Genomic DNA, 26,038 nt, shown 5'->3' with positions numbered 1-26,038 from the left:
AATACACAAGTAGACATTGTCCGCAAAAGAATAAAGCAATCCATCCAAATAATGAAAGTCATAAGTAGATGTCATTAAACTACTCAAAACAAAAATGTTATATTTTGAAAGGCACATATTTTGCATATTCATTGACCATATTCAACCCTCTTATAAAAAAAGGTTCCACAAATTACATATTACCTAAAATATTATACAAATATTACAAACACTCGATCAGCAGAGCAGGCAACGTGAGAATGCATTTGCACACAAATCAGAAGTCACCCAACAACGGGGAGAACAAACGAGGTGCAGGCCAACACCTGTCGCTTTCTTTGGAGAAGGGCCCTTAATTCCCCCGGCTGATTCAGTTTGGGCCGAGGGCCCGCCAGCAGCAGCAGCTGCGCGCTGAAGGCATCGCGTTACAGCCTCCAAACAGACGGGTAAATCTGGTGAGGCTTGGACACAAAAGCAAGCAGAAAGGAGAATGGGTAGGGCAGAAAACAGACAAGGCAGATTGTGAATAATGCTGCGATGATCTGGAGCCTTAAAAAAATGCTCAGTAACAAAAGTATCATTTGAAACTACAAATATGAAGCACCACTTTGAATAATGATAATGAATGTTAGTACTAATGTATAGGCCCATATTAAAACTCACTCTTGCACACCACTTAGGCTTCATGTAAAGTAATTATCTGTATTTTATTATTTATTTCTATTCAACACTCTCACATTCTGCTTCTGGATGACAGTGAATTTTGTATAACTGCACTGAAGTACACGCAGTTCATTAGAGCAAACACAGAGGAAAAACAGAGCGGTCGGTCCCCTAACACAATAAACTGTCTGATTAAACCCCAGCAGCTCCTCGGGGCGCAGACCGGGGCCGACCGGAGACAAAGGGAGTGGGCGCTCATTGGCTCCGGCCGTGTGCGCTCTGTTGTTCCCCAGCGAGAGCAGCTCAGCCCCCATTCACATGTTAATAAGCCCCTATAAATACTAACAACAGCCACTCAGTGCCAGCAGCACGCCTAAGTAGGATTGCACAATACACACAGGTCGCCTCGCCTTCGAGTTTGTCGATTCTTTTTTTTTTCTTGCTGTAACCGGTTCCGTTTGCCAGCTGCCCTTTGCTGACGACTGGAATAGACAAACCAGTGGGAGAAGCCACGCAAGCGGCGATCCAACCAACATGGCCCCCTCGGCTCGGCCCAGCAACACCGGACTTGGGATGGAAGAGGATGAGTCCTATTATGGGATTCAGAAAACGGACAGAAAGGTACCTGCAGAGGGAATAACAGGGCTCTCTGGGCACACTTGGCAATGACGCACTTGTCACGCCGGTTTTACAACAGCATCAGCCTGAGTTTTTCTGACGTTGATGAGTTTTTGGTTCACTAGGAAGAGCACTGATTAATAATTAACCCACATATAGTTGAAATAAGGAATAAAAAACAGTGGTGTTCCTTTACGCACACACTAATACACTATGTTCGCGTCTTTGTCTCTTACTAGAATGCATTTTTTTGTGTCCTTGCAGTCTAGGAAACCTCTGGTGGAGAAGAAGAGACGAGCTCGCATCAATGAGAGTTTGCAGGAGCTGCGGACTTTGCTGGCAGATACAGACGTGAGTGACGATTGCACGGTGCTCCAGAGTTCACCTGTCCCTGCGATATATGGAGATTAAATTCGTTTCTAATGGGGTTCTGCTGGTTCTTTTCACAGTTTCATTCGAAGATGGAGAACGCAGAGGTGCTCGAGATGACTGTAAAAAAGGTGGAGGACATCCTGAAGAACAGAACACAAGGTATGATCAGTTCTGCAGAACTGGAGGCTCTTAAAATGTGAGCTCATAGGCTTTTACTATTATACAGACAAGAAAAAGTATGTGAACCTTATGGGATGTTGTGGTTTTCTGCAAATCTTTCATGAAACGTGATCTGATCTTCATCTAACTCAGTAGAGGATTAACAAATATGCCTAAAAGAATAACACAAACAAATTCTGGTCTTTCAACAACATTTTTAAAGGTGAGCAATAACCTCAACCAGACCTGTAGCTGTGGATCAGACCTGCACCTCGTTCAGGAGGAATTTGAGCCCATTCTTCCTGCAGAACTGCTTCAGCTCTGTCATATTCTTTGGACGTCTCATGTGTGGCTCTGTTCAAGTGGTTCCATAGCATCTCTTGAAGTTCTCTGGTTGAGGTCTGGGCTCTGACTTGGCAGCTCCAGAAGGCAGATTTTGTTTTTCTAAAGCCATTCTGTTGTGGACTTGCTTTCTGTCCTGTAGCATCACTCAACTTCTGCAGAGTTTCAGCTAATGTGCAGACATTCTCACATTATACTGAAGAATTTTCTTTCCAAATCATGATGTTTCCTCTACTATACTTTAAGATTGGGAAGATTATTTTCATGATGATGTGCAGCGTGTTCAATATAGTTTCATCAGTCCATAAAACACTTTGTGTGTCTGTGTATTGTGCTCTTTGGCAAATTTCAGGTGTTCAGTAATGTTTTTTTTTACTGAGTGGCCGCTTCCTTTGTGGTGTCCTGCCATAGACACCCTGCTTGTTCAATGTTTTACCTAGTGTAGACTCATGAACTCAGATGTTAGCCAGTTCCAGTGAGTGTTTGTTGTGCTCTTGGGGTCATTTCGACTGGCCGTCCAAACATGGTAGAGTAGCCACAGTCCCAAAGTGTCTCTGTTTGTAGATTGTCTGTCTAACCGTAGGCTGGTGAATGTCTAAAGTCTTTGACACGACTTTGTAACGCTTTTCAGCTTTATGTAAATCAACAATTCTTGATCATAGATCCTCTGAAAGCTCCTTTTGGCGAGGCATGGTGCACATACTAAGGTTCACATACTTTTTCTTGCCACTGTAGTTTTCTAACTTTCTCTCTCCTCCCACAGAATCAGAGACACTCGACCGAGAAGCCAGTGAGAGGTTTGCAGCTGGCTACATCCAGTGCATGCATGAGGTCCACATGTTTGTATCCAGCTGTCCTGGGATAGATGCAACAGTGGCAGCTGAGCTCCTCAACCACCTACTGGAGTGTATGCCCCTGAATGAAGACCACCTCCAGGACGTGCTGATGGATCTAATCACAGACACTTCTGGAAACAACGGCAGCACTTGGCATGGAGGCGGCGACGGGCTCTGCACGACTCTGGCTTCACCAGGTGGAAGAAGTTTATCCAGCAACTCGTCCTCGGCCCTCTCCCCGGCCCCCTCCACCATATCCAGTGAGGACCTGTGCTCCGACTTGGATGAGACCGACAGCGAGCACAACCAGAGCTCCATAGAGAGCATGGAGAACAGGGAGGCCCTGAGCACCGTGACCTATCCTCAATCCATGTGGAGGCCCTGGTAGAGGACTCAATGGGATGGGATACATTTGGGATCTAATGAAGCAGAGTTTTTGGGTGTCCTTTCAAGATTTGACACTGGGCCCCCCACTGAATATATATTAGGGTAAATTCCACCAAAACACTTTCATAATGACCACACTTGATGGTGTACTCTACATCACTGGACTCATCTACCTACACGACTACACGCATGGATTATCTTCTGGACTCTCTACACTGATATTCTAAAATCAAATCTGTTATATAAGAGACAAAGACGACAGTTACTGCTACAACATGGACCAAATGCAACTAAAGATCACTTGATAGGGGACCATGAATGTGGCTTTTTTTCCCCACCAAGAGCTGCAAGTTTACAACCTTTCTTTGGCATTCTGGGAAATGTAGGAAATCACCAAGAGAAGTAAATCAAGACAGTAGGCTACAGTATGTGGACGGAACATTTCATCAGAAAGATTCTCCTTAAGTGCTTTATCTATCAGAGAATAACATATATCAGAAGGTTGAAAGGTGGAGTTTTTCCTTTATTTTATCAGAGGGGTGCTTCCTTTGAAGAGCACACCTTTGGGGACTTTGGGACAGTTCATTCTGGCTTTGAGTCCACTGTTGTGACTTTTCCTTATACCTGAAGAAACTCAAAACACTTATAACTGAAAAATAGGCAGAAAACAAACACTTCTTTTGTCCATAACTCTGTGTATATAGAATTTGTGTGAGGAGAAAAGCTCTTTTAGAAGTTTGGCAATGCCTCTAATTAATATAAATATTTCTATTGTATTTCATACAGACGTGTAGTTTATTGGACCAGTAGCATCCTTCAGGATGATTTTGTGTTGTAATAATGTTTAGAAACATTTTACCAGTTTAATGTCTGAATTTGCTAAATAAAACTATGTAACTACAGTGTTTTGTCTGAGGTGACTCAAAACCCCCATAGACTTATAAAGTAAAGAAGGAGCAAAAGGTTGATTTGGTAGTAATTGTCAAATAAAAATGTTGTCAGGGTGAATGGTACGTTTTCATTGTTGCTATATTAAAGGATGCCGGGCTAGCTCTGCTATTAAGAGCATTGTGAATTGATTGATTGTGTGTCACATTCACTGCTAAATCATTATGACATTAAATAAGAAACCATGCTAACAAAATAGGATTTAGGTTATTTTAAAAAATAAATTTGTCTCCCTTTAGATTCCTGGACATTAAAAACAATTCTAACATTATAAATTCCGTCCACAGCTCTTTTCTTCCTATAACGCCTCTCTGCAGTCCCTTCACACCACGAGGACGCAGGGTGAGTGTGTGCCCACATGAAAGAGTTGCACCTTTCCAAGTGTTTTCACTTACACCTCAGACACAATGAGCCTCTTAACAAAGAGCTGTTAGATCCTGTCTGGACCGGCCATCAACCTACAGAGACACACCGGCAACGAGGCTCCCTGAGGAGCACGCTCCTTCCTGGTGCTGGGTGAAACAATGACTAGGCCTAACCGGTTTCCACCCAGGAGAAAGACACGCTTCATACGTGGGACCAGCAGTACATCTAATATTTGGTGCAAATCCCACGTTGTTCATATCATGTTCTCAGATGATCCTGAAGCAACAATTAACAAACCTGGGGGGAGGAGGAGGAGGTGGCGGACGGCCTGGGTGTGGACCAGCCGCGGTGATCAAAGCTGCCAAAGCTTGAGAGAGAGCTTAGGCTTAGGTTCTTCAAAGAGATCAACTGGCACGCACACACATACGCACACACCTCCACATGTATGAAATGTGTCAACGTGTCAAAATAATAATAATGATGAGGATGATGAGATAGTTTTAACATTTTGTGAAATGAATTGAAGAGTTTGACTCTCACATCTCTTCTGGCAGCTCACACAAACCTGCTGATCTGAGATGTATCCCTGACTGATGAATGGTTCTGGGCCTTTTCCCCTATCAGCTGTCTCTATTTTTTACTAGTAGTTCCACATTTAACACCTAAATGACTTTTATATAGGGATTAGTCATATTTCTTCATATACTGTTATTTACAGTAAAAGTGAGCAGAGGAATAAGTGGATATGATCTGACAAGTTAATGTGGGAATGCTTTCCATCAAAGCCCCGCGTGTCACCACAGCCTGCTAAGCGATAAAACGCCAGGTGACAAGTGACGACAGATGATCACATCACCATATTTAGTTTTAGCAGGAAAAAAAGAAAAGAAAATCAGACGGCGGGGAGGACTTTCTCATCCAGATGCATCAGTTGTGGGTATGTGACCGTGCATATAAATCGTGAGGTTAAAGGTCAGTGAAATGCAACAATTGGTGCGAGAGAGATTCAACGGTGCAGGCGAACATATGGCACTGAAACAGATCCCTGGGGAACCCTGGCATCCTTGGGTGCTTCTCAACTGTCTTTGACTGTGAGACAACAATCGCTTGACTCAGCAGCAGCATGTTTGTATGTGCGTCATAGAAGATAAATTACTTTTTAGTTTCTTTTAACTTAACTAGATTTTTTTTTTTTACATTCAACAAGCTTTGGACACACACATATATGATTTAAAAGCAAATTCCACCAACTCTCAAGAAGAGTTGTGAACGATGAGAACTAAATCTTGATGATTTGTGTCTCTTTGGATCTGGAGGCTGCGTTTCAAACTTGGGGTCTAGATTTCAAAAACAGTGCTGATAGCTTATCTGGTCACAAGTTGTCAATCATTACAATGAATTCCTATCCCATATTTCTCCATTTTAGTTTTTTCAATACATTTTTAATTGTTAAAAACTTTTTTTTTATGAGTTTGAGGTAACTAGGGGCTAAAATTCAGGATGTTTCAGTATGTGCTGCTTCCTTTTGACCATTTGATTTGAATTTTAACTTTACAGAAGTGTAATACTAAATAAATAAAAGGTCTATAATGAATGTTAACACTAGGGTGGATGTACAGAGGAGTCATACTGGTTATATTTCTGTAGTTTTATTACAACATTGTTTGACATTCCTATCTCAAACAACACATCTTATCTACAAAAATGCACAGAAGTGTGCAAGTTTAATATACCACAGACTTATACGGTGGCAATGAAACAAATTTACATGACATTACACAACATCATGTGCCAGTGCTGTGTGAATGCATTTACAGATCAGGATGCCTCCAACAGCCCATCAGTGTGCAATTCAATAAAAATTGATTTACTCTTTGTGAGGAAAAGTAAAGTCTTGAACCACGGGTTATAGGACATTCTTGTTCATTCATTCTTGTTTTTACACAGCTGGGTGTTGGAGACCACTGCCAATATATTCTGCACAGAAAAGAGAAAAAGATATAGGCTGCAGTAGCTAAAGGTGTCCTCTCTGTGCATTAAACCATGAAGACAGAAGGAGCACATGCACCTCTGCCAGTCCAGGGCAGAGACTCTACATTCAAGCCCACCAGTCACTGGAATCACTTTAGTTATATATCTGACCACTCTATCCAATACACTTTAGCCACATGCTATGTTCTACTTACAGTAACATAACCTGGGTATTATGTAAGGTAGTTTCCATCCCACACTGACACTCAAAAGCTCTTATCTTTGACAAATAAATAAAGAAGAACACACAGGAAAAAAAAAGAGAACAATTCAAAAAGTGCTGAAAAGTGAATATGAAATTAAAAAAAGAAAACATGAAAACAAACTAAGCCAGTGAGATGGTCTTGGTCCAGTCTGTGGTACATAAGCCCTGTCCCCAATAGCTTCTCTGCCTTAGCACCAGAGTTGTTCCCCATTCTCAAACCGTTTATATCAAGTATACAGAGCAAATGTGGATCACAGTTTCTCTAACACTTCATGTCAGATGACGAGCTGCTGCATGCACAGCATGAAACTAGTTCCTGTGCACTCCTCAGTTACTGATGCAACATGGTCCCCTTATCTGCTACAATTATAATGCTGTTTTCCCTCCACAGTTCAGAGCTGCTGCTCAATTTTGACCTCATTTTTACATATCACTCTGACCAACAGCCTTCACAGTATTCAAAGATCCACACTGCTGCACATACATGCACATGTGCAAAGACTTAGGACTTAAAGTCCCTTGGTTGGCGACTGAAATTTGCAAGTATTGTAAAAAAGTTTTTCAGTGTGGAAAAGCAGTTGAAGGTGTGCTACCTTATATTTCTTAATGCACAAAATTAGCTGTGTGAGAAAACAAGCATTGAAATATGTCATACAAGGGTACATGGGTAAGTGGAGACAATGTAATTTTGTGTAATGTATAAATCTCTAAAATAGTACTGATGTCTAAAAATGACATTTAGCAATAGAGCTGCACCACACTGACATAGAAATTAATATTTCTCAAGAGTTTTAGCAATATCCTGCAATTTACAAAGTTATAACTTTTTAAAAAAAAAAGAAGAAAAAACAAATAAAAAAAGAAGAAAACAAATGTCACATGACAGATACAACATGGAGGTGAAGATGCAATTCAAATGTAAATCTTACTACTGAATAAAATAAAGTTTCTTCTGTGTTGAATTAAGCATCATCTGGACCTCTATGTTCTGTGCATCATATTTGAGACACCGATTGTTTTTATATAATAAAAATCAGCAGCTTCTTAATCTGTGATGATGCCCACTTTGTCATAGCACCATTGCAGTTTCAAGGTCTCTTGGATGCTATAATAAATGTAAATGCTAGCTCCGGTTTTTAGTTCCAAACTAAAATGACTTTGTAGAAGTAATTATCAACTCTTTTAAGTTGGATGGATTTGGCTTAAAACTAGTGTAGAAAATAAATAAGACACATAGTGAAAAGAATAGCTTGTACTATGTGTTAGATTGTCATTTTTGAGCAGTTGCACAATCGCCCTACCATCATTCTGATGCCTGCTGTGCCAGGTTCTGCCACTGCTTTGTACCTGGATACTGCGAATACTCCCATCTGGGGAGAGTGGTGGGGGAAAGACTGATCCATGATACAAATACGTGTACCACAACTAGCCTACAAAGCTCTTCAATGGGAAAACACAAACATATCTATGAGCAGAGCAGCAAAGTATTTGCACATCAATGCTGGGGATGCTTGTTGTTGACACTTTTAAATTGTTTACCGACATATTTTGTCAAACACTTTTTAAAGTACAAAGGATGAAAAAGAAAAAAATATCTATCTTAGAGGCAGAAGGTTACCAACCGTCAGGCTAAGCCCAGTTCATTGTCTGTGCCTGAACTGACGTAAGTGCTACATGAGGGTAATGTCCACACTACTGCCCCTGAGTGGACACATAAAGAAATGCACTTCAGAAGCAGTCCTGCGCCCAACAGACACAGATGAACGCATGAGCAGCGCATCCTCACAACCGTCACAATGACAACAGTGTTCTGCTTGTTGTGTGTGCACAGGTGTCCATGAGGATGGTCAGGCACACGACTGACTGTTTCACAACCAGAAGGTGTGTATGTGTGTTTGAATGTATGTGCGCATCATCAGGGTCCATAGCTGTCAAGTCGCTGGTGATGTGTGTGTGTGTTCAGGAGGCAGAGTTCAGTTGAGGTTGAGGTGACTCTTTTGATTGGCTCGCAGCGTTCTGTCCCGCTTGGCCCAGCTCCTCACCTAACACACCCATGTCCATGTCTGGTAGGTCGTCCTCGATGGGGGTCGCCGCTGCATCCTCGCAGTACACACACTCCTGAACACACAGACACACACAGTGGTAACAACTATTCCTGCTACAATGGCCAGTGCAGAGTTTAAAGGACAACTGATGTCTTGGGATTACAGCTAATCCCAAGTATTAAAATCTTAACTTTGTTTCTTAAATTTGACCATTTTCATATAGCTTTTAACTTCATTCATTCAATTCAGAACATATAAATGATCCATGGGGTGCATTGAGACTGTATGAGTGCTTCCTACCTTCACATTAATAGCAGCAGGTAGACCTCCCCTCCTCATCCAGGGGTGCTCCTCCACTAGCTCTCGTCGCTGGTCTGAAGTAAAGTGAGGCTGGCTCTTCTGCATCTGCCTCAGTCTTTCCTTATCTTCTCGCAGAACCTTCTGAATGTCCCTGTTGTGAGTAAACATACAAAACATAACTATTTACTCAAATCTGCAATTTAGTATTACTTTGCTTAAATATTCTCCTCTTACAACCAAACTAACCTGGATGGCATTTGATATGTCATCATGACCTTGTCATCAGCATTGGCCATCAGCAGCCAGAGAGGCTCTTGGAGAACATATTTAATAAAATGATCTCCGTCCCCTTGAGCTGAGACTTTGGCCTGTGACTGGCTGCCTTCAGATCCTCCTTCTCCCCTTGTCTTGGCTTTGCCCTTTGGGTCGTGTTCCAAGGAGTCCACACTGCCAAAGTATTTGCTGGTGTTGCTGCTCCCTGTACACAGTTTTGGAGGCACATAAAATACCCAAAACAGACCCAAAACATTCTTTTTATAGAAAATGTTGAATGTTTGTATCATTAAATCAGAAACAAGTTATAACATAAACTAGTACAGTTTTAACAAAAGTTAATGCTCTTGTTAAGCCTTCATGTTCCTTCACTGACCTGTTCTGCTTCCAGAAGCTCCACTTGCAGAGGTACCACAGCCATTGCAGCCTGAACCCGATCCTGAACCTGATCCAGAACCTGATCCTGAGCCCATGGAGCCAGAGGTAGCTGATCCTGTCCCGGAGTGGGAGTCCTCCTGCTCCTGCAGCAGTATATCCAGGAGGTCACAAGATGAGGAATTACCATCACTGTGAGCACCATCTCCTGGAGACTCCACCTGAAACATGAAGAGGAAAACCATCAGAGGCAAACCCACACACTGATACACCACAACAGGCTTTAGAAGGAAGTGCTGTCTGAGTGTCTGTAGCCTTCACATTACAAAGCTCAAACATCAAAAATACCATCTCTATCAGTGGGTTCATACTGTCTCTCACCTGTTGGTGTTTTTCAGTCATGGTTGTGCCTCCATTCTTCTCCCCTGCTGCCCCGACTCCTCCTGACACTGCTGCTGTACTGCTGCCCTGTCCACCAGCAGAGGGCGCTGTGCTGTCCTGACGTTCCACTGAGCGCTGACCCTCCTCCATGCTCAGCAGATTAAGCTGCAGTGGTGAGCTGCACCGAGACTCAAACAGCGGTGGTGATGTTGCTGGCTCCCGTGCTCCAGAAGCAGGAGTGGAGGAGCGTGACGCCGCCCCTTCTCGATTCTCCATGGCTGGGGCTTTTGGGGGTTCAGGCGCGAGGGTGTAGGGAAAGGGCTGAGGTGGATAAGGACCTTGTGCTACAAACTGAGTCTGCACTGGGAAAGAAGGCTGAGTAGCAAAGGGCTGCTGTGCAGTGTAGGCAGTCTGAGCAGCCTGGAAAGGCTGCTGGGTAGTGTATGGGGTCTGAGCGCCTTGGAATGGCTGTTGGGGTGTAAAGGCAGTCTGCACAGGAAATGCTGATTGGCTGGTGAAAGGGGCTTGCGTTTGCAAGGTGTAGGCTGGCTGTGGGGGCTGAAAGGCCTGCTGGGTAGTATATGCAGGTTGTGTCTGGGTCTGCTCTGGGAAAAATGTTGGTCTAGGAGCAGCTCCCAGCTGCCCAATCTGGGGAAAGAGGTAATTTGGCAGCACAAGAGCCACAACAGGTGTAACAATGGGAGCAGGGAATGGAGTGGCAGTAGGTGGGGCTTGGGTGCTTTGACCCTCACCAAAACCTGTGGATAAAGAGGGATCAGGGCGGGGAGGCTGAGCTGACGCAGCAGGTGCTGGGGGGTAGAGAGGGTATGCAGGCACCATGGCAGGGTAGGAGACATTAAATGCTGACTGTGAGGCTTCTGATGGAGACCAAGACGTCTGGTTGAGACCTTGGAGAGGGGGCCGGGGTTTGCGGTTGGACACAGCACTGTCTGATGAATCAGGATGCTTCATTCGTGGCTTCTTGGACTTCCTGTTGCGATTGCCCTTTTTGGCAGTTGTCTCGGGCCTGGTGGTGCCCTGTTTGGCAGCACCTCGTAGTCCAGATGATTCTGAGTTGATACAGGGTAAAGTCAATTAACAATAAATATATAAAATGACTACTACCAGTAATAGTTAATCAAACATTATTATTTTGGTTAATTAAACATTATAGTTAATCTAAACATATTCTCAAATGACTTGTGTAGTTGCCACGACACCTTACAGACCTTCAGCGTTGCCTGGACTCCTCTGCTTGTGCAGATATGTCGAACAGTCTTTCTGGAAGGTCCTGGCATTGCGGAGCTCTCTGCATCGGTTGAGGAAGGCCTGCTCTTCTTTCTGGGTGTGTGCAGCCAGTACCTGTTTTGTCAGTCCCAGTCTCTTATAGGCCTCCTTCTCTTGGCTGGGTGGAGACACCACACTGACAGGGAGTGCTGGGGGCGCTGGGCTCTCTACTACATCCTCAATTATTTCTGTAAAATGAGTCATAAACATCGTCAAACAGATCTTTCCATAACAGATGGAGAACAAAAATGTTACTCCAGGTATAATTCTGTTTGTGTGCGTTTTCCTTTTCAAAAAAGATTGGAAACACAAACTTACCTGACTCTGGCTGAGGCTTCTTGTCTCCCACATGGACGATGGTGCTGCTGTAGCTGCACTGAGAGGTGATGGACACCACGCTCTCGGCCTTGCTGGGCAGAGTGAGGGGGGCCAGCGGTCCTCCCACCACAGCAGCAGCGCCAGATGGAGGTTTCTTAGGTGCTTTCATGTTTGACAGGCCTGGCTGGGCATCTAGCATCAAAGGATCTGGATAGATAAAGAGAAATCCTCTGTTAGATCAGCTGAAGCCAACTGAACTCCACAACAGGGATGTTTTTTGGCTTCTTGCTTAGCAAAATGTGTGGCTAGATCATGTGTGTGTTATACAGTTGCCTGATGTGTACATACCTGTGGCTGTATCCTGGGGCACTTGCATGCCATCCTCAGAGCCCTTCTTATCATCGTCTGAGTTGGAGGAAGTTGTGTTTGAGGAGAACTGATACTTTCTCTTCACTGTGATTGGGATATTACAACTCTCCAGATACCTGAGGAGCACAGCAGCAGTCGAATCAGAGTGATCTTTTAAACATAATTATTATTGAATACACCCATACAAACAAACCCATACCTGATGACACTGTCAAGGCAGCTGATCTGCTGATACGAGCAGACTGTTTGATCTTTGCAGGTGAAATCCTCCATGGTGGCTGCAGTACCATCTCTGACATGCAGAGGAGGCGCCGAGTCCTTCAGACGGACCGCTGAAGTCCTCTGAGCTGATGCTGCTGTTGCAAAAAAGGAATGAGGAAATGTTAGAAACACTTGAAGATAAGAAGATGAACATATATATAAAACACATTTCACCTGTTTAAGTTCAATTTTTATTTTACATTTTATCATATATGACTGCCACAGAAATGGGTTAGTCTTTCCTCTATTTTTAAGTGATCTAAAGCTACTAAAATAGTTAACTTATTTTTTCTTGCTACTGTACGTTCTTTGAGTCAAAGTGACCACTGAGTGGAACACGTCTGACAATGTTAAATTGAACTCACTATCAATGGTCTTTTTCTGCTCAGGCTTCGATGATGATGGTGACGGCGAAGGGGAAGAAGAATGCAGGCAGACCTGGGAGTCCTGGTTCTTCAGCATGTGAACACCCTTACAAATCTCCTGGAACGTCCTGGCAGGCTTGGCCTTGCCCGTTTCCTCTGCTGTATTCCCTGCCGTCATGTTCCCGTTGCTCTCACTGGATGAGCCGATGCTCACCAGTTGCTCATGGGAGCCATTGCTACCATGGCTACCATAACCGCTGGAGCCCATGTTGTGGACCGGCTGAAGAGGAAAAGGCTTTTACAAAACTAACAAATTCAATTCAGTTCCATTTGCTATTTGTATAGCGCTAAATCACAACAGATGGCATCTCCAGGCACTTTACAGTGTTTACGGTTTAAGGCCTAAAATATTACATTAATATTATTATTATTATATAACTTAAAGATTACTGTATACAGAATAATATAGAAAACTTAACAACCCTGTTTGCTCAAATCACTCTATAAATGTTTGTAGGTAATAAAGCATCCAATGTATATGTGTGCACATACTTGAAGCAGCAGCCTGTGGATCTGTTCACTTATTTCCTGGATGTCTGAATCCATGATCTTTCCTCCGTGGAAAGCAGGTGCTGCAAAGACATCTTCATTCACAGGACCCCTGAAACACAGACAGACCATCGTCATCTAGTGTGTTCAAAGTGATTAGTTATCAGTGATCATCTGCTATTAGTGATAAGTTATTCTAACATACTACTTCTGATGACAAATAAAACTTTAACTGACACATCACACTGGGTTTACTCACATACGAACTTTGTGCCTGCCAATGACAAAGGAGACCTTGCGACTCCAGGGGTTAACAAAGCTGGACCAGCTGGTGTCGATGGTGATATATTCACCGTTTCTTGCACAGAAACGGATCGAGGAGTGGTCAAACGGTTGACCAGCATACTGCAGGACTGTTGCGAGCAGAAAGTAAAGTCTCAGTGAGACAACAAGCTAGGCAACATCAACTTGTTTTGTAGATCAGGTAAATGATAAAGGTGCTTACTCTTGCGATGCACTGCCAGCATTAAAGGCCTGTCACTTGGGTGCAGATTAAGCAACACAGGGGTACCAATCAGGTCCTGAGGGAGGTAACCCAACAGAGGAACAGCCCTGATGGAGAAACAAACAATATAATTTTTTTTACTAAGTTGACAACAGCTCCGGTGAACATACAACACGACACAGATACTTGTGTATAAATCCCCTCACCTCTCATCCACATCCTGGAACACGCAGTTAGGAGTGTGAGTGGTAGTGAAGATACGTTTGTCGGGGGGGATTCTGGGTGCTGTGGAGAGAGAAGAAAAAAATTTAACATGGGCTGAATGAAGGATCTGAATTTATGTAATCACTGTATGTAATTATTTTTGAGTAGCACAAATGTTTTATCTAATAAATCAGTGACAGTAATTTTTGTATATGCAAAGTGATTTGATCTGTTAATTATTAACATCAACAGCTGTTAGAGTGTGTACAATGGATCATTTTTACAATACCTACAGTGTTTTATTACATCCTATCATATTCTGGGTTGTAAATAATGACGTTTTTCTGATATGGGGACCTGTGTTACATAATTCATGTAGTTTTAAGAACACATAATAGTGTGAAAGTATGTGGTCACAATTCTCACCTTCATATCCTGAGTGCACCCTCTCAGCCAGCAAGAGGCAGCAGAACTGCTCCTCGCCCAGCTCAGCATCCTGGACTTTCATCAAATAAGGAGTCATACGGAAAGGATAATACTGCAGATCCCCCTCACGCTCCTTACCACCACTACAAAACACATACACACACTGTTAGAGTAATGTTTCAGAGTACTAAAACTATCAAAACAATTTTCTCAATATTCTACCATCCTTCACAAAATCTGAGAGAAATATTGTAAAGTTGAGCCGAACAGAGCAAGAGAAAAGAAAGGATTTAGCATTAACAAATTAAATAGACTAATATAATTAGAAAATTAAATATACAACATTTATTACACAATTGGTTCATATTTAACATTACACAAAAAACGGGGGTTAAGAAAGTCAAAAACTATTAATTGATCTTGCGCACAACTGTTTGTAGATGTAACACTTTGCATGACCACTAGATGGTGATGCAGCTGAAACGCTCACAGCTGCTAACTTCCTTGTTCCTCTCAGCCGTCCTCTCTCTTGCTCACCAACCCTGTGCTGACTCAGTGCTTTGTTTTAGTTGGAAACAATGGATTGACACTCACCTGATGCGGCAAAAGAAGGATTTCTCCTGCATGCACTCCGTGGGAGATGACTCTGAATAAGAGATACGGAAAAGAAATTATAATAGCTCCTTCCAGATGACACATTAGTCATCAATATTCACCAAAGCATAAACAATGATATAAAAAGAGCTGTGGAAGGTCAAAACCAAATATAATAATAATAATAATAATAATAATAATAATAATAATAATTCTGAAATGTATGTAGGACATAATTGAACTTAGAATGTATGTTAATAAAATGTGTGTGTATGATGGAGAAACGTGATGAAATAAATGCTTGTGTGTGTATAGGAGCACTGGGTTTTGTTAAGTTGCACTGCAAAAAACAGATATATCAGGATTTTAGTTAGAAATAGCTGGTACCTGCTCCGGTGCACATGCTCCATGAAGGCAGGCGGTAGGGCGTGGTGAAGCTGTAGAACACACTGACGTCCTGAGGTGTTAGGAACTCCACAAACTTGGCATTATTGAACACTTCACGCTTGCAGTTTAAGATGGATGCCGCCTGGTCTGAGATGTAAACAATCTTCCCCGTGATGAGTGAGACAGCGACAGCAAATATATCCTACAGGAAAAAAATTTTTAAAGTTGTAAGAAAACTCTGAAGATAAATCTTGCATTAAGAAGCTGCAGCGTCGTGTTTAGTTACAATTTTCACTTAATTTTGTTTAAAGGTTTTTGCAAATCCAGTAACAGTAACCAGTAACAAAGGCTAGTCCATTACATTACAGTCAAAATGGTGCAATTTGACAACACGTGCTGGTGAAGAAATTCCACCAGTTAACGTTTGACAAGCCACACATGTAAATTCAAACTATTTCAGGTCACTGCCTCATGACTCTGGTTAAGATTTCCAACACATTTTTTCCAAACAACTCCATCAACTTTCCACTTGCAATACAATTTCAAATATACACTTACTGGCCACTTTACTCCAAATAATGGTGATAATTTAATATTGAGGTCATAATGGAGTGTGTTCTATTAAGGGCTGTTTCTCATGTTTTAGCCACTCCATCTATGTAAATAGAAATTATAGCTGAGTAAATTGAAATCATAGCACAGCTGCTGCATCGAACTGCATTACATTGTATGGGTGTACCTAATAAAGTGGCCAGTGAGTGTATGCTGTAGCCTTAGGCTGTTTGGGCATTTTTAACTGTATCGTGATGTAAAGATTAGAGGTCTTTACAGTGTTTTTGAGGGTGTATTCAGAGGTGATGCTGTTGATTTCCTCAATGGTGTAGGATGACACATCGAACCCTGGTGGCTGACTGTCATTGATCATCAGCATCTGGTAGTATTCTTCATTGGCTGCAATACAAAGTGAACGCACAGAAGATAAGTGAAAGCATCATTTCGCAATCAGCAGTACACTATGTTTCCATGCATCATATTTTTTCCTTATACATGTAAGCACAAGAGACTTTTTAGAAACAGTTTTTCAAGCTATATTCACACCCAACATTAAAAAACATAATGCAAACCTAAATTCCACCAAACATATAATTACCCAAGTAAAATGTCTGTATTTCCCTTGTACGAGTGAATGATGTTAATGCTTGTATGACATGACATGGTAACGAGTCTTACCTTTCACCTGTTTCACACACCGCAGTGCGTATTTGAGCGTATTGACGGTGCTGGACTTGCCCTTGCTCCTCTTTTCTGACGGCAAGTGCATTTTTAGCTCCTTGAGGGTCTTAAAGAGCTCCTTCTGTGTCTTAGCTTTGGCTGACTGTTCGCTGCTGCAGGTCAGACATGAGAGGGACACAGGTGCGTCAGAACGGCAAAGTCTCACACTTGAGAAGCACACTTTTAAACCATGGATAGCAGAACAGGAGTGACTAGCTAGCAGTATACTAGGACACTTGTACCACTGTGGGACTTCCAAAACATTCTAGAGTTTATTTCAGACATGTACTAACCTGCAGCCGCTGGTTGAAGGGTTGTCCTGCTCAGAGCTCACCAGGCTGAAGGCGTTGGAACTGCTTGGTGGTGAGGGGCTGTGAGAATTCGAGCTGCAACCACAAACAACATGCCATGTTATTGAAAAGGGTGTACAAAATCACTACAGCACTGAGCATTATGAAAGAACAGTTAGAGAATCAAAACGACTAAGGAAAAGACTAAACACAATAAGTGAGTCAAGGACTCCACAAACATACCATCTTGAAAGCAAAGTATCTTATTGCAACATGCCTTCAGAAGTTAACTGCTCTTAAAAAATCTGTTTAAAGGGAAAATAGTATTTGGAGGTGTTGAGGTCATAAATAAGCTTTACATATGAGAAATAGTTAAAAGATGAAATCATAAAATGCCAGTTTAGAAATGAATATTGGATCAGCTGCCAGCCAGATACGCCCAGATCCTGATCTGATATTGATCTGATTCACAATAATGAATCAGATCTGGTACTTAAATAAATTCAAAGTATAATTCTTTGTTGTTGCCTGTATACACACACAGGAGTGTGAGAAGGAGATGATTTGACAGCAGGGAGAATGACGACTACAACACAGTTTGTGTTCTGCTTGTTGTTTGAGGATTTGACTGATTTTTTTGCAATCGTATATGAGTAGTGTGGTCAAGTCAAGTGAAAGATAACCTCCTCTCTGTTTTGCTCTGCTCTGTGCGTTTGAGCATCTCACCCCTCCCATTCTTGTTCAACTCCCTTCTCTACATTTAAGGCCAACAAAAGCAGAATGACTCAAATTGATGTTTTTATTCTGTGTTAAACTAAGTGTTACTAAGTATTTGGGGAGTATATATAAGCATCTGCAGTTACTAATATTTCTTATGCTGTATCTTATCAAAAACGTAACAACAAGCTGAAGTATCACAGGCCAGTGAGAAACTGCACAACAGAGAAACCACAAGAACGGTGATTGGTCACACTGCTTGCAACTTCTGCAATACGTTTCCAAGGCTACTGGAGATTGTTGATAGCAAGAACAACATCAAGGCGAGTCACAAAAGCCTCAGTAATCTTCTGCTTTTAAGTCACACTTTGATCTAGCCAACATATTTCCATTGCAAAACATGCTAGATTTGCAGTCGCATGTGATAACAGATTTTTTCCAATTAAACATACGAATAACTTACAATATAAATTAATTCATATTCAAAATGTATAATAAAGATATTATTTGATTATGATGTAACAAAAGTGAAAACGAAAATTGCACCATCCATTGGCATTTAACAAGTTACAAATCAGTCAGCAGTCAAGAAGTTCAGACTTGTATAGTTATATTGTTTCTTAAGGATAAACAAATGTTATTAATGTAACACCTATTCTTAATGTAATGTAACATCTGTTCTTTGTAAGCTTATTATGGTTATATCAGTATCTGTGCATATGTTAGCCAACAAATGCAAAAATGCATCATACTGTTGTATAAGTACAAAAATGCCTAAGATATGTATTAAAGCAGCGCTGTCGTTCTTGGACTAGTGAAAAGTTTTCCAACTGTAAAATGTCCTGCTTACTTGGTTTCCTGGTTGTAATTAAGGAGAAGCTTATCAAAAAGATTTCCGTTACTGAAGAAAATGATTCAGGTCTGTTACTGGACAGCAGAGCAGTCCACTTTCCTTGACTAAACTTGGATAGATGAGAATCTTCTCAGACATATTGAGTCTTTTGAAAACCTAATTTCCACATCAGCTAATATCCCATTAATTTGTTAAACTTCAGTGAAAGACAAACTGCATTGTGTGCTGAAATGTTAGTACAAGACAAAAACTTTGAAACCAAAGTTCTTGCAGGATATCAAGAAATAAGGTTAACTACAGATAAGCTGGTAAAGTATATACTGAGAAATTGATGCAATCTTCTCATTTTTGTTATTATAGTAGCAGAGCACAAGTGATCAACCTCGTGGAATTTCTATTTAGCATTTCATACATGAAGCACAAATGAATCAGGACCACTAGATTTGTAGTGCACTTTTCTATTAAACAAAATCTTTTGTACGGTTCCTGCTAAATTCTGTTATTATTATATGTATTATATTTATTCAGCAGAGGTGGTGTCTGAATGCAACTTGCCCTTTCAATACTGTACACAAGTGATGTGTATCTGTCATAGACTGGTTACAAGTGTGTGTGTGCAGCACCAGGCCAATTCAATCATGCCTGCCTATATATATATATATATATATATATATATATATATATATAAATATAAATAATACGTATAGTAAGTCTGTCCTGACATATAAAGAATTATCTTACCGTTTTGGAAAAACTGTGTGAAAGCAGCAAAATATCACCAGCCATTTACTTTAAGTTTATCTTTTATATGTCAACAAAAATCTAGCTCAAAACATAATTGTTTTTTAAGTGATGAAAATATTGGGTCTCTTTGCTGCAACCTTTGTTTGCACTAGTGCAAATGTAGACTAAACTGGTCTGGTTTTGTCTCGGACTAGCACCGTCTATGATGATATGAAGGGAATCTTTAACTATTATGTGTTTGTGCAGTATTAAGCACACATACAATCTAATAGATGCTTCTACATTAAAATGATAGATAGTGTTAATGAACTATTCACTCTGTACACTTTTTTGAGTTTTTGGTTATTATCTGTACTGTACTGAGTTACATTGCAAGAGTTTCCAATATTTTCTGCACCTCGTGAAGGGGAAAACATTTGCGCTTGGTTATGTAACAGCTGACCTTCAGTAGGTGTGCTGTTTTTCAAGACAAGAGATCAGGGGAAATGATAGACAGATGTAGAGGCGCATGTAATTTAAACCTGGCATCTTTTGAGTTGCATATAGTCAATCAAGAAAGATGGGGTCCCAGCAAATTGCAAGTGCACCAGAGTCTGCTTCCTACAATCATGTAATTATTATCTCTATGGAGTAAATGCAATGTTTGAGAATCACAAGCTATGCTGAAAAACTGACCTTTTGGATACAGTTAACATCTTGTTGCTCACTGAATCATTTTAAATTTTCCAACGTTTTTGTTTTAAAGGCATCAATGGGTCATCAATAAATGAAACAATGCCAATATCATCATCATGATACCTAGGAACAACATTTCTGAGACAGTCATGAATCCTGCCATCAATGACTCACCCAGTAGATAATGGCCATTCTATTACATTTAATGAACCTTACTTCCACAAGCTAGATGGTCCCATTCCCCATGGTGGTAGGAAAAATTAATTCACGATTTAGTGCATTTGATGTGCCCTCACCTCTTGTTGCTGCCTGAAGACTCCATGAGAGCAGAATCCTTTCCGTTGCCGTTCGAGCTGCCCACAGATTCATTGCCATGGGACTCATTGCCATGCGACTCGTTACCATGGGATTCTGTCCCACTCCCACTCGAGCCACTGCCACCCATCTCTACATCTTCATGTAACGTTGGGCGTGGCCGCTTCCGGTCATCGTGTGGAGAGGCCGGATGTTCATGGCTGCTGTCGCTACCCTCAGAGGCCAGTCCCAACTCTGTCTCCAGCTCAACCCCATCCCCCCCTCCACAACCCTCACTGTAACTGCTGGCCATGCGGTGAAGTTGGCTAACTGAGGTGCAGGTAGAACCCTCCTCTTCCTCCGACTGGAAGCCAACCTTTTCCCGTTTCCGTTCACGCACTTTCAGGGTTGAGTACAGGTAGTGCTTTGGATCAGTGTCCTCAGACATGTGAAGAGCCAAAGGGCAAAAGATGCAAGATCAAGTTATCTTCCACATGACAAAGCCATGAAGCGCCTGGCACTGGGACGTAAATGGAGGTGATGCCTCAGTAGGGTGAATATAGTCTAAAGAAAGAAAATAAAACACAGGTGAAATTATACAGACAAACCATTTACTGACTGTAGAAGATCAATAGTAAAGAAACAGTCCTAAAATTAGCCCAGAAAATTCAATCAATGGAATCAACCAACCCATCAAAAATACAACAGCCATCACTTTGATGTGACCAGCCAGTGCAGCCTTAGATCTCAGCATTTTTAGAAATCACAGACAAACAAAAGGGCACAGACAAAGTGATTTGTCTTTGCGAACTTGTGAGGACACTCTTGCCTTTCCTGGCTCTTCACCTTAAGCTAAATGTCTAATACCTAACCTGACCTAAAACCTAATCCTAACCCACAAACAGTGCTTTAAAATTCATAAAATGCATAAAAAAGTCTCCAAAATGCTGAAATGTCCTTACAATGATGTTTTGAATTAGACATGTCAAACACACACACACACACACATATATATATATATATATATATATTCACACCAGGGATGCTGCAATCCATCCTTCAAAAGGTTTGTACAGTAAATGGGCTGTTGTTTGGCCTTTCCAGATGGATTTAAGCCCCAGACCGGTGTGATCTGGTTCAGTGTTTCAAGAGCCCTCTCAGATGAAAGGTGAGTCCCCAGAGATGAAAACACACCTCTACAGACATGACACACGCCCAAAAAAACACTTCTCTTTGCACAAACTATTAAGCCTGATGTTGATGCAGGAAAGACAAGATTCTTCAAAATCATTAGTTCTATTCAAGGTGTCTCCTTTTCCCCATGTCTGATGAGTCTTGTCTTTTCACAAATTAACTAATAAAGACTGACAACAAATCCCTGGGGAGAAAAAAACTCTGGCTTCCATAAAACAGAATCATGATTAATGTCAAGGTTGTAGCTCTCAAACAAACAGATATGTTGATGCATAGTCAGTGTTCACTTACAACTAAATCAAACAAAATAAACTTATGTAACAGTGCAGTGCCCTTCAATCAACAAGCAATATAAAAGATGTGAAAAGGAAGATTTACCTGGCATCACAACAATATATTCAGCAATTACTGTAGACAACATCTGCCCACTCTGTAAGTAACATGAGCACCCACACTGTAAACACAGGTTCAATCTCGCTTGTGGCAATGCACAATTAGATAAGACTATTCAAACGCATTCAGGGGTGTAAAAATAGTTTCTAAAACTGATAAATATACAACAGTTTTTATCATGTCTGTAGCCTCCTTCTCCTCCAGCCCTTCTTACACCTCCACAGCCCAGTAGCAGTAGGATATTTATGTCTATTAAAGCCCAAATATGAAATACTGGCAGCAGCTACTGAAGCTAAACCCAAAATATTCACACTTTTCCTGCTACCTATCCACGATCAGGTTGCACCTCTTTATGTAAGTGTGCACATTCAGCAACATGTCTATTCTTCAATCTTTTACATAAGCAGTTTTACATAACTCATAGTCTAAGTTTCAGGGACATTTTTAATTTTTAAATATTATGAGAAAAAAAAAAAAAACAGACTTCCCAACCACCCACACATTCACTGCCACTTTAGGAAATGACCCACTATGGAGTTTAGCTGAGACAGAGGCCAAGTTTTCACTGGGGATTTTCTATTGGCTGCTGCAAGTGACCAATCGGGAGAGAGCAATGAGTTAGAATGATGTCAGCCAATCAGGAAAGCGTTAACAGCAAGTCATAATTATGTCAACATACACTGAAAGTTATTTCCTTTTGCAAAGAGAAAAGGTTCATAACTCAGAGAATAGGTTATTTAAGCTTGTGACACAGCACTGTTACATAAAATCTTAAAACTTGATTTATAATCTATATTTATTTTTACTGGTGCCTTGTATCTCACTCATAAGTCGCTTTGGAAAAAGCATCTTCCAAATGACTAAATGTACTGGAAAGTGTGTTAACTGTATGCAGCAGTGTATTAAGACCTTGAACAGCCAATAATAACTAGTATATAATACGTTAAAATTAGGTTAACATATTTGGCAAATACAAAATACATCAAGGTCTTTCACATTAAAAAGTTTGTCTTCATATTCTTATAAGAAAGAACATTTCTATAAAACTTGTGCAAACACATATGATACTGTCTTTCCTGTTAATAGCAACATAAAGCAAACATTATAATCAGCTCAACCAAACTTTAAGCACTGACTGTATTTGTGTTTGTTTTAAACCTTAAATCATGACACAGCACTATGAATACAAGCTTATTGGAGACTTTTTCTTTTATAACCATTACTTCAACGAATTTCCCCCCCAATTTTCGAATACTCTCTGAGATACGTGCACTGCATTTGAATGACATAATGAAACTGTACACCCTCTGCTTGCAGCTCTGCCCTGTTTCAGCTAGGGTGCTGATACACCCAGCACACTAGCACAGATCTCAGGCATTATACAACTGCTGCTCCAGTCACATGGATTTGGCTATTTGGCATAGCAGTGTTAGCCTTGTTTCATAAAACCACATGCTTTCACTTGTATCCGGTTACTCTGAAATATATTCTGTAGTGAAACTCTATTATATAAAATACACAGGTATGGTTAGATAGGATATAAAATGTTGGATTTGATAATTTCAAACACACAGCAAAACATCTGTTAATGAAGAGAATAGGATCACAGCAAATGTACTGTACATGTGCTGGGCTCATTTATTAATAGTTTCTGTTCAGTCATATGAAGGGCTACTTCCTTGTATTATTAAAATGATAAACTGCAGGGAGACCTGCCAATATAATAGAAAACATACATCAATTACATGTATGTATATATGCATGTAAGACATGTCATTACATTTCTATTTTAACATTCCCAGTTACTCTCTCTGTGGTCATATTGGGGCAACATATATGCCATAATTTGGGGTCAAAATTAGCTCAAGATTTGTGTGTGGTTATCCAAGTCTAGTATCAAAATGTGAATCATAATTAACATATCAGCAGAGTACAGTAATGTGACTGTGGTCGACCAGACATCCACAGGTACAGTCTGACAAACAGACAGTCAGAGTGCAGGTTTGTGTCAGTGTGTGTGTGGACAGTAGGCATCTAAGAGTACACTGAATAGTATGCTAGAAATAAACATATTTGACTGATAAATGGATCCATGTATTTCTAAATAAGACACATTATATTTGACACGATATAGTGAAATAAAACCATTTTCTCAGGTAGTGCATGTGAAAATTAGGTGATGCATTCCTGCCAATGCTGGGAGAGCCCGACTCCTAGTAAACGATACTAACAAACCGGCAATTTTCATAAGTCAATAATTACATTACAATGTACATTATGCTTCACAAATAGATCAGATAAAGGTTAAACCTCAAGAAAATACAGTAAGAATATGTTTGTAATGGGAACAAACATCCCTTCCCCCATCTAACTCCCATTGACCTGCTATTCAAAATCCACACACACGTTGACCTGCAATCCACTGCACGGTACACTGACACAGTTATGTAAAAGTAAAGGTATCGTTAAAAAAAACCGCAGCACAACAGCAGTCGCTTGACCACAGAAGTGCCATATCACAAAAGCGGACATTTTTCTGTCCCTACGATTGTTTAGAAACCCCCCAACAGGCATTTAATGGTTATAAAAGTCAAATAAGTAGAGCAGCCACGATTTCCGCGCATGCGCACATCGGATTTCGTTATGCAACTTATTTTTTGCGCTTATTTAGTCTTTCTTACAACACATAAAGGTTTAAACTTACAGAACACCTACCTGTGTTGCTGACCACAAAGCCCTCCGATCCTGACGTTCTCCGTGTGAAGTAAAAAGGACTCCGAGCAGTAAATACAACATCCACTACTCCTCAATGGGAGACGGCATTCAAAAGGGTTGACACACTAGTGAGAGGAACCTCCCCGACCGTCTCCGGCTCCGCGCCACCAGCCAATAGGAGAGCTCGGTGTGCGACCTCAATTCAGACTCCGCCCATAGAGTGCGCCAATTGGCTGGAAGCTACGGGTTTCCATGGAGAACGTGACGGAATTGCATTGTGAGGCGCTCATTGGTCCCGAGAGCTGTCCGTCGTTTTATATAAACAAGTCATCCACTGCACGTGGAACCCCATGTTGTGTGTATCGTGTAGTGTGACAGCGCGGTGGTTACGACGACGTATCGAGTGTTGAAATTACATAAATCCGATAGCCTCACGAAATATACAACAAAAACAACAGAAATATAAAATTATAAACACGCCAGCATGACTTTTCTATGTCTGAGTGCGGACAGTGTGTCTAGGAGTGAAGTCTCCAGTCCCAGGTAATGTTTTCTACATGCTTTTTCCACAGTTTGCTGCGTCACATCTGTAGTTGCACAGAACTTCCTCCAGATTCATTATGAATGAGTGTTATTAGGGAAAACAAGGAAGTATACAACGAAACATCCCAACTGTATAAATAACCATCATGGAGTTATGTAAAGAGGGTTACAGAGTCTCATATATAATGAAAGACACCACAATCACACGAGGCTCTCGTCACCCCTGTCTTGCTGACATCATATGGGTGTAGCTGAGAGGGATGAGGGTTCCTTTTTGCTGCAGACTCAGACCTCTGTTCAGCTGAGTTACTGAATGGGACTCTGCTCTGTGCCAAAGCTTGCTCATCGCTCTTCATCACGACTGGCTGAGACTTTGGTGCACACATGGTGTTATGTTCACACGCTGGCATGGCAGCCACAACACCATGTTTTCTCATCTTGAGCCAGGAGCCTCCATAGAATTGCCCAGCGCAGAAATCTGGAGCGCGTACAGAGCACTAGGTGCCAGATTCAAGTGGCAGCCACCCACCCCTACTGAAGTGGCACTCAAGTCACTATCATACCCTGTTGTCTGCCTTATGATGCTCAATGTCCATTTACCAGAACATGCCAGAACCAAGTCTCTCATATTCTCACTCACCCTCTCTGTGTCTGATTTCATCCAGGACCTATATTATATCACAGCGAGAACTGAGCACTGAATCTCTGTTGTTGGCTTTTGATCTCTTGGCATGTTTTCTGTCAAACAGCCTCCACCGAAGAGGTGTAAACTTGTTCATTTTTAAGTATTTGTAGGTGGATCT

The 26,038-nt window shown here is 41.2% G+C and overlaps 2 protein-coding genes across 3 annotated transcripts; one reads left to right on the top strand and one right to left on the bottom strand.

Annotated features, from left to right (window-relative positions):
* Window positions 1–880: 880 nt before the first annotated feature.
* Window positions 881–4,419, top strand: her13 (hairy-related 13). Its single transcript, XM_026365340.1, has 4 exons — window positions 881–1,263; window positions 1,525–1,611; window positions 1,710–1,791; window positions 2,897–4,419. The coding sequence occupies exons 1-4, from the start codon at window positions 1,177–1,179 to the stop codon at window positions 3,355–3,357; spliced, it is 717 nt and encodes a 238-aa protein (XP_026221125.1). The 5' UTR covers window positions 881–1,176; the 3' UTR covers window positions 3,358–4,419.
* A 3,319-nt stretch (window positions 4,420–7,738) lies between these two features.
* Window positions 7,739–24,821, bottom strand: LOC113172248 (period circadian protein homolog 2). Of its 2 annotated transcripts, none has more exons than XM_026375137.1 (22): window positions 24,693–24,821; window positions 20,393–20,954; window positions 17,111–17,203; window positions 16,776–16,930; window positions 16,375–16,496; window positions 15,546–15,747; window positions 15,159–15,210; window positions 14,565–14,707; window positions 14,141–14,219; window positions 13,935–14,041; window positions 13,689–13,842; window positions 13,433–13,541; window positions 12,881–13,160; window positions 12,454–12,610; window positions 12,234–12,370; window positions 11,886–12,092; window positions 11,510–11,755; window positions 10,281–11,350; window positions 9,901–10,120; window positions 9,498–9,729; window positions 9,252–9,402; window positions 7,739–9,024 (listed from the first exon to the last, which is right to left on the bottom strand). In XM_026375137.1, exons 2-22 carry the CDS (start codon window positions 20,836–20,838, stop codon window positions 8,866–8,868), a joined length of 4,521 nt encoding a protein of 1,506 aa, XP_026230922.1. In that variant the 5' UTR covers window positions 20,839–20,954; window positions 24,693–24,821; the 3' UTR covers window positions 7,739–8,865. The 2 variants fall into 2 exon arrangements, with proteins under 2 accessions (XP_026230922.1, XP_026230931.1); XM_026375146.1 differs by having other exon boundaries at window positions 12,454–12,607.
* Between the last annotated feature and the right edge of the window lie 1,217 nt (window positions 24,822–26,038).

The sequence above is a fragment of the Anabas testudineus genome, chromosome 13 (assembly GCF_900324465.2).
Source record: "Anabas testudineus chromosome 13, fAnaTes1.2, whole genome shotgun sequence".
In the NCBI taxonomy this organism is placed as follows: domain Eukaryota; kingdom Metazoa; phylum Chordata; class Actinopteri; order Anabantiformes; family Anabantidae; genus Anabas; species Anabas testudineus.
The sequence above is the reverse complement of the archived record's forward strand: the minus strand, read 5'-3'. Positions and strand labels throughout refer to the sequence as shown.

Excerpts from the sequence above, each read along its gene's own strand:
- her13 (XM_026365340.1), top strand. The coding sequence starts at position 1,177 with ATGGCCCCCTCGGCTCGGCCCAGCAACACCGGACTTGGGATGGAAGAG. Across the intron at positions 1,612-1,709 it reads CTTTGCTGGCAGATACAGAC|TTTCATTCGAAGATGGAGAA; the intron begins GTGAGTGACGAT and ends TTCTTTTCACAG. Across the intron at positions 1,792-2,896 it reads CCTGAAGAACAGAACACAAG|AATCAGAGACACTCGACCGA; the intron begins GTATGATCAGTT and ends CTCCTCCCACAG.
- LOC113172248 (XM_026375137.1), bottom strand. The coding sequence starts at position 20,838 with ATGTCTGAGGACACTGATCCAAAGCACTACCTGTACTCAACCCTGAAA. Across the intron at positions 17,204-20,392 it reads TCTTCAGGCAGCAACAAGAG|CTCGAATTCTCACAGCCCCT; the intron begins GTGAGGGCACAT and ends TTGTGGTTGCAG. Across the intron at positions 11,756-11,885 it reads GAAGCCTCAGCCAGAGTCAG|AAATAATTGAGGATGTAGTA; the intron begins GTAAGTTTGTGT and ends CTCATTTTACAG.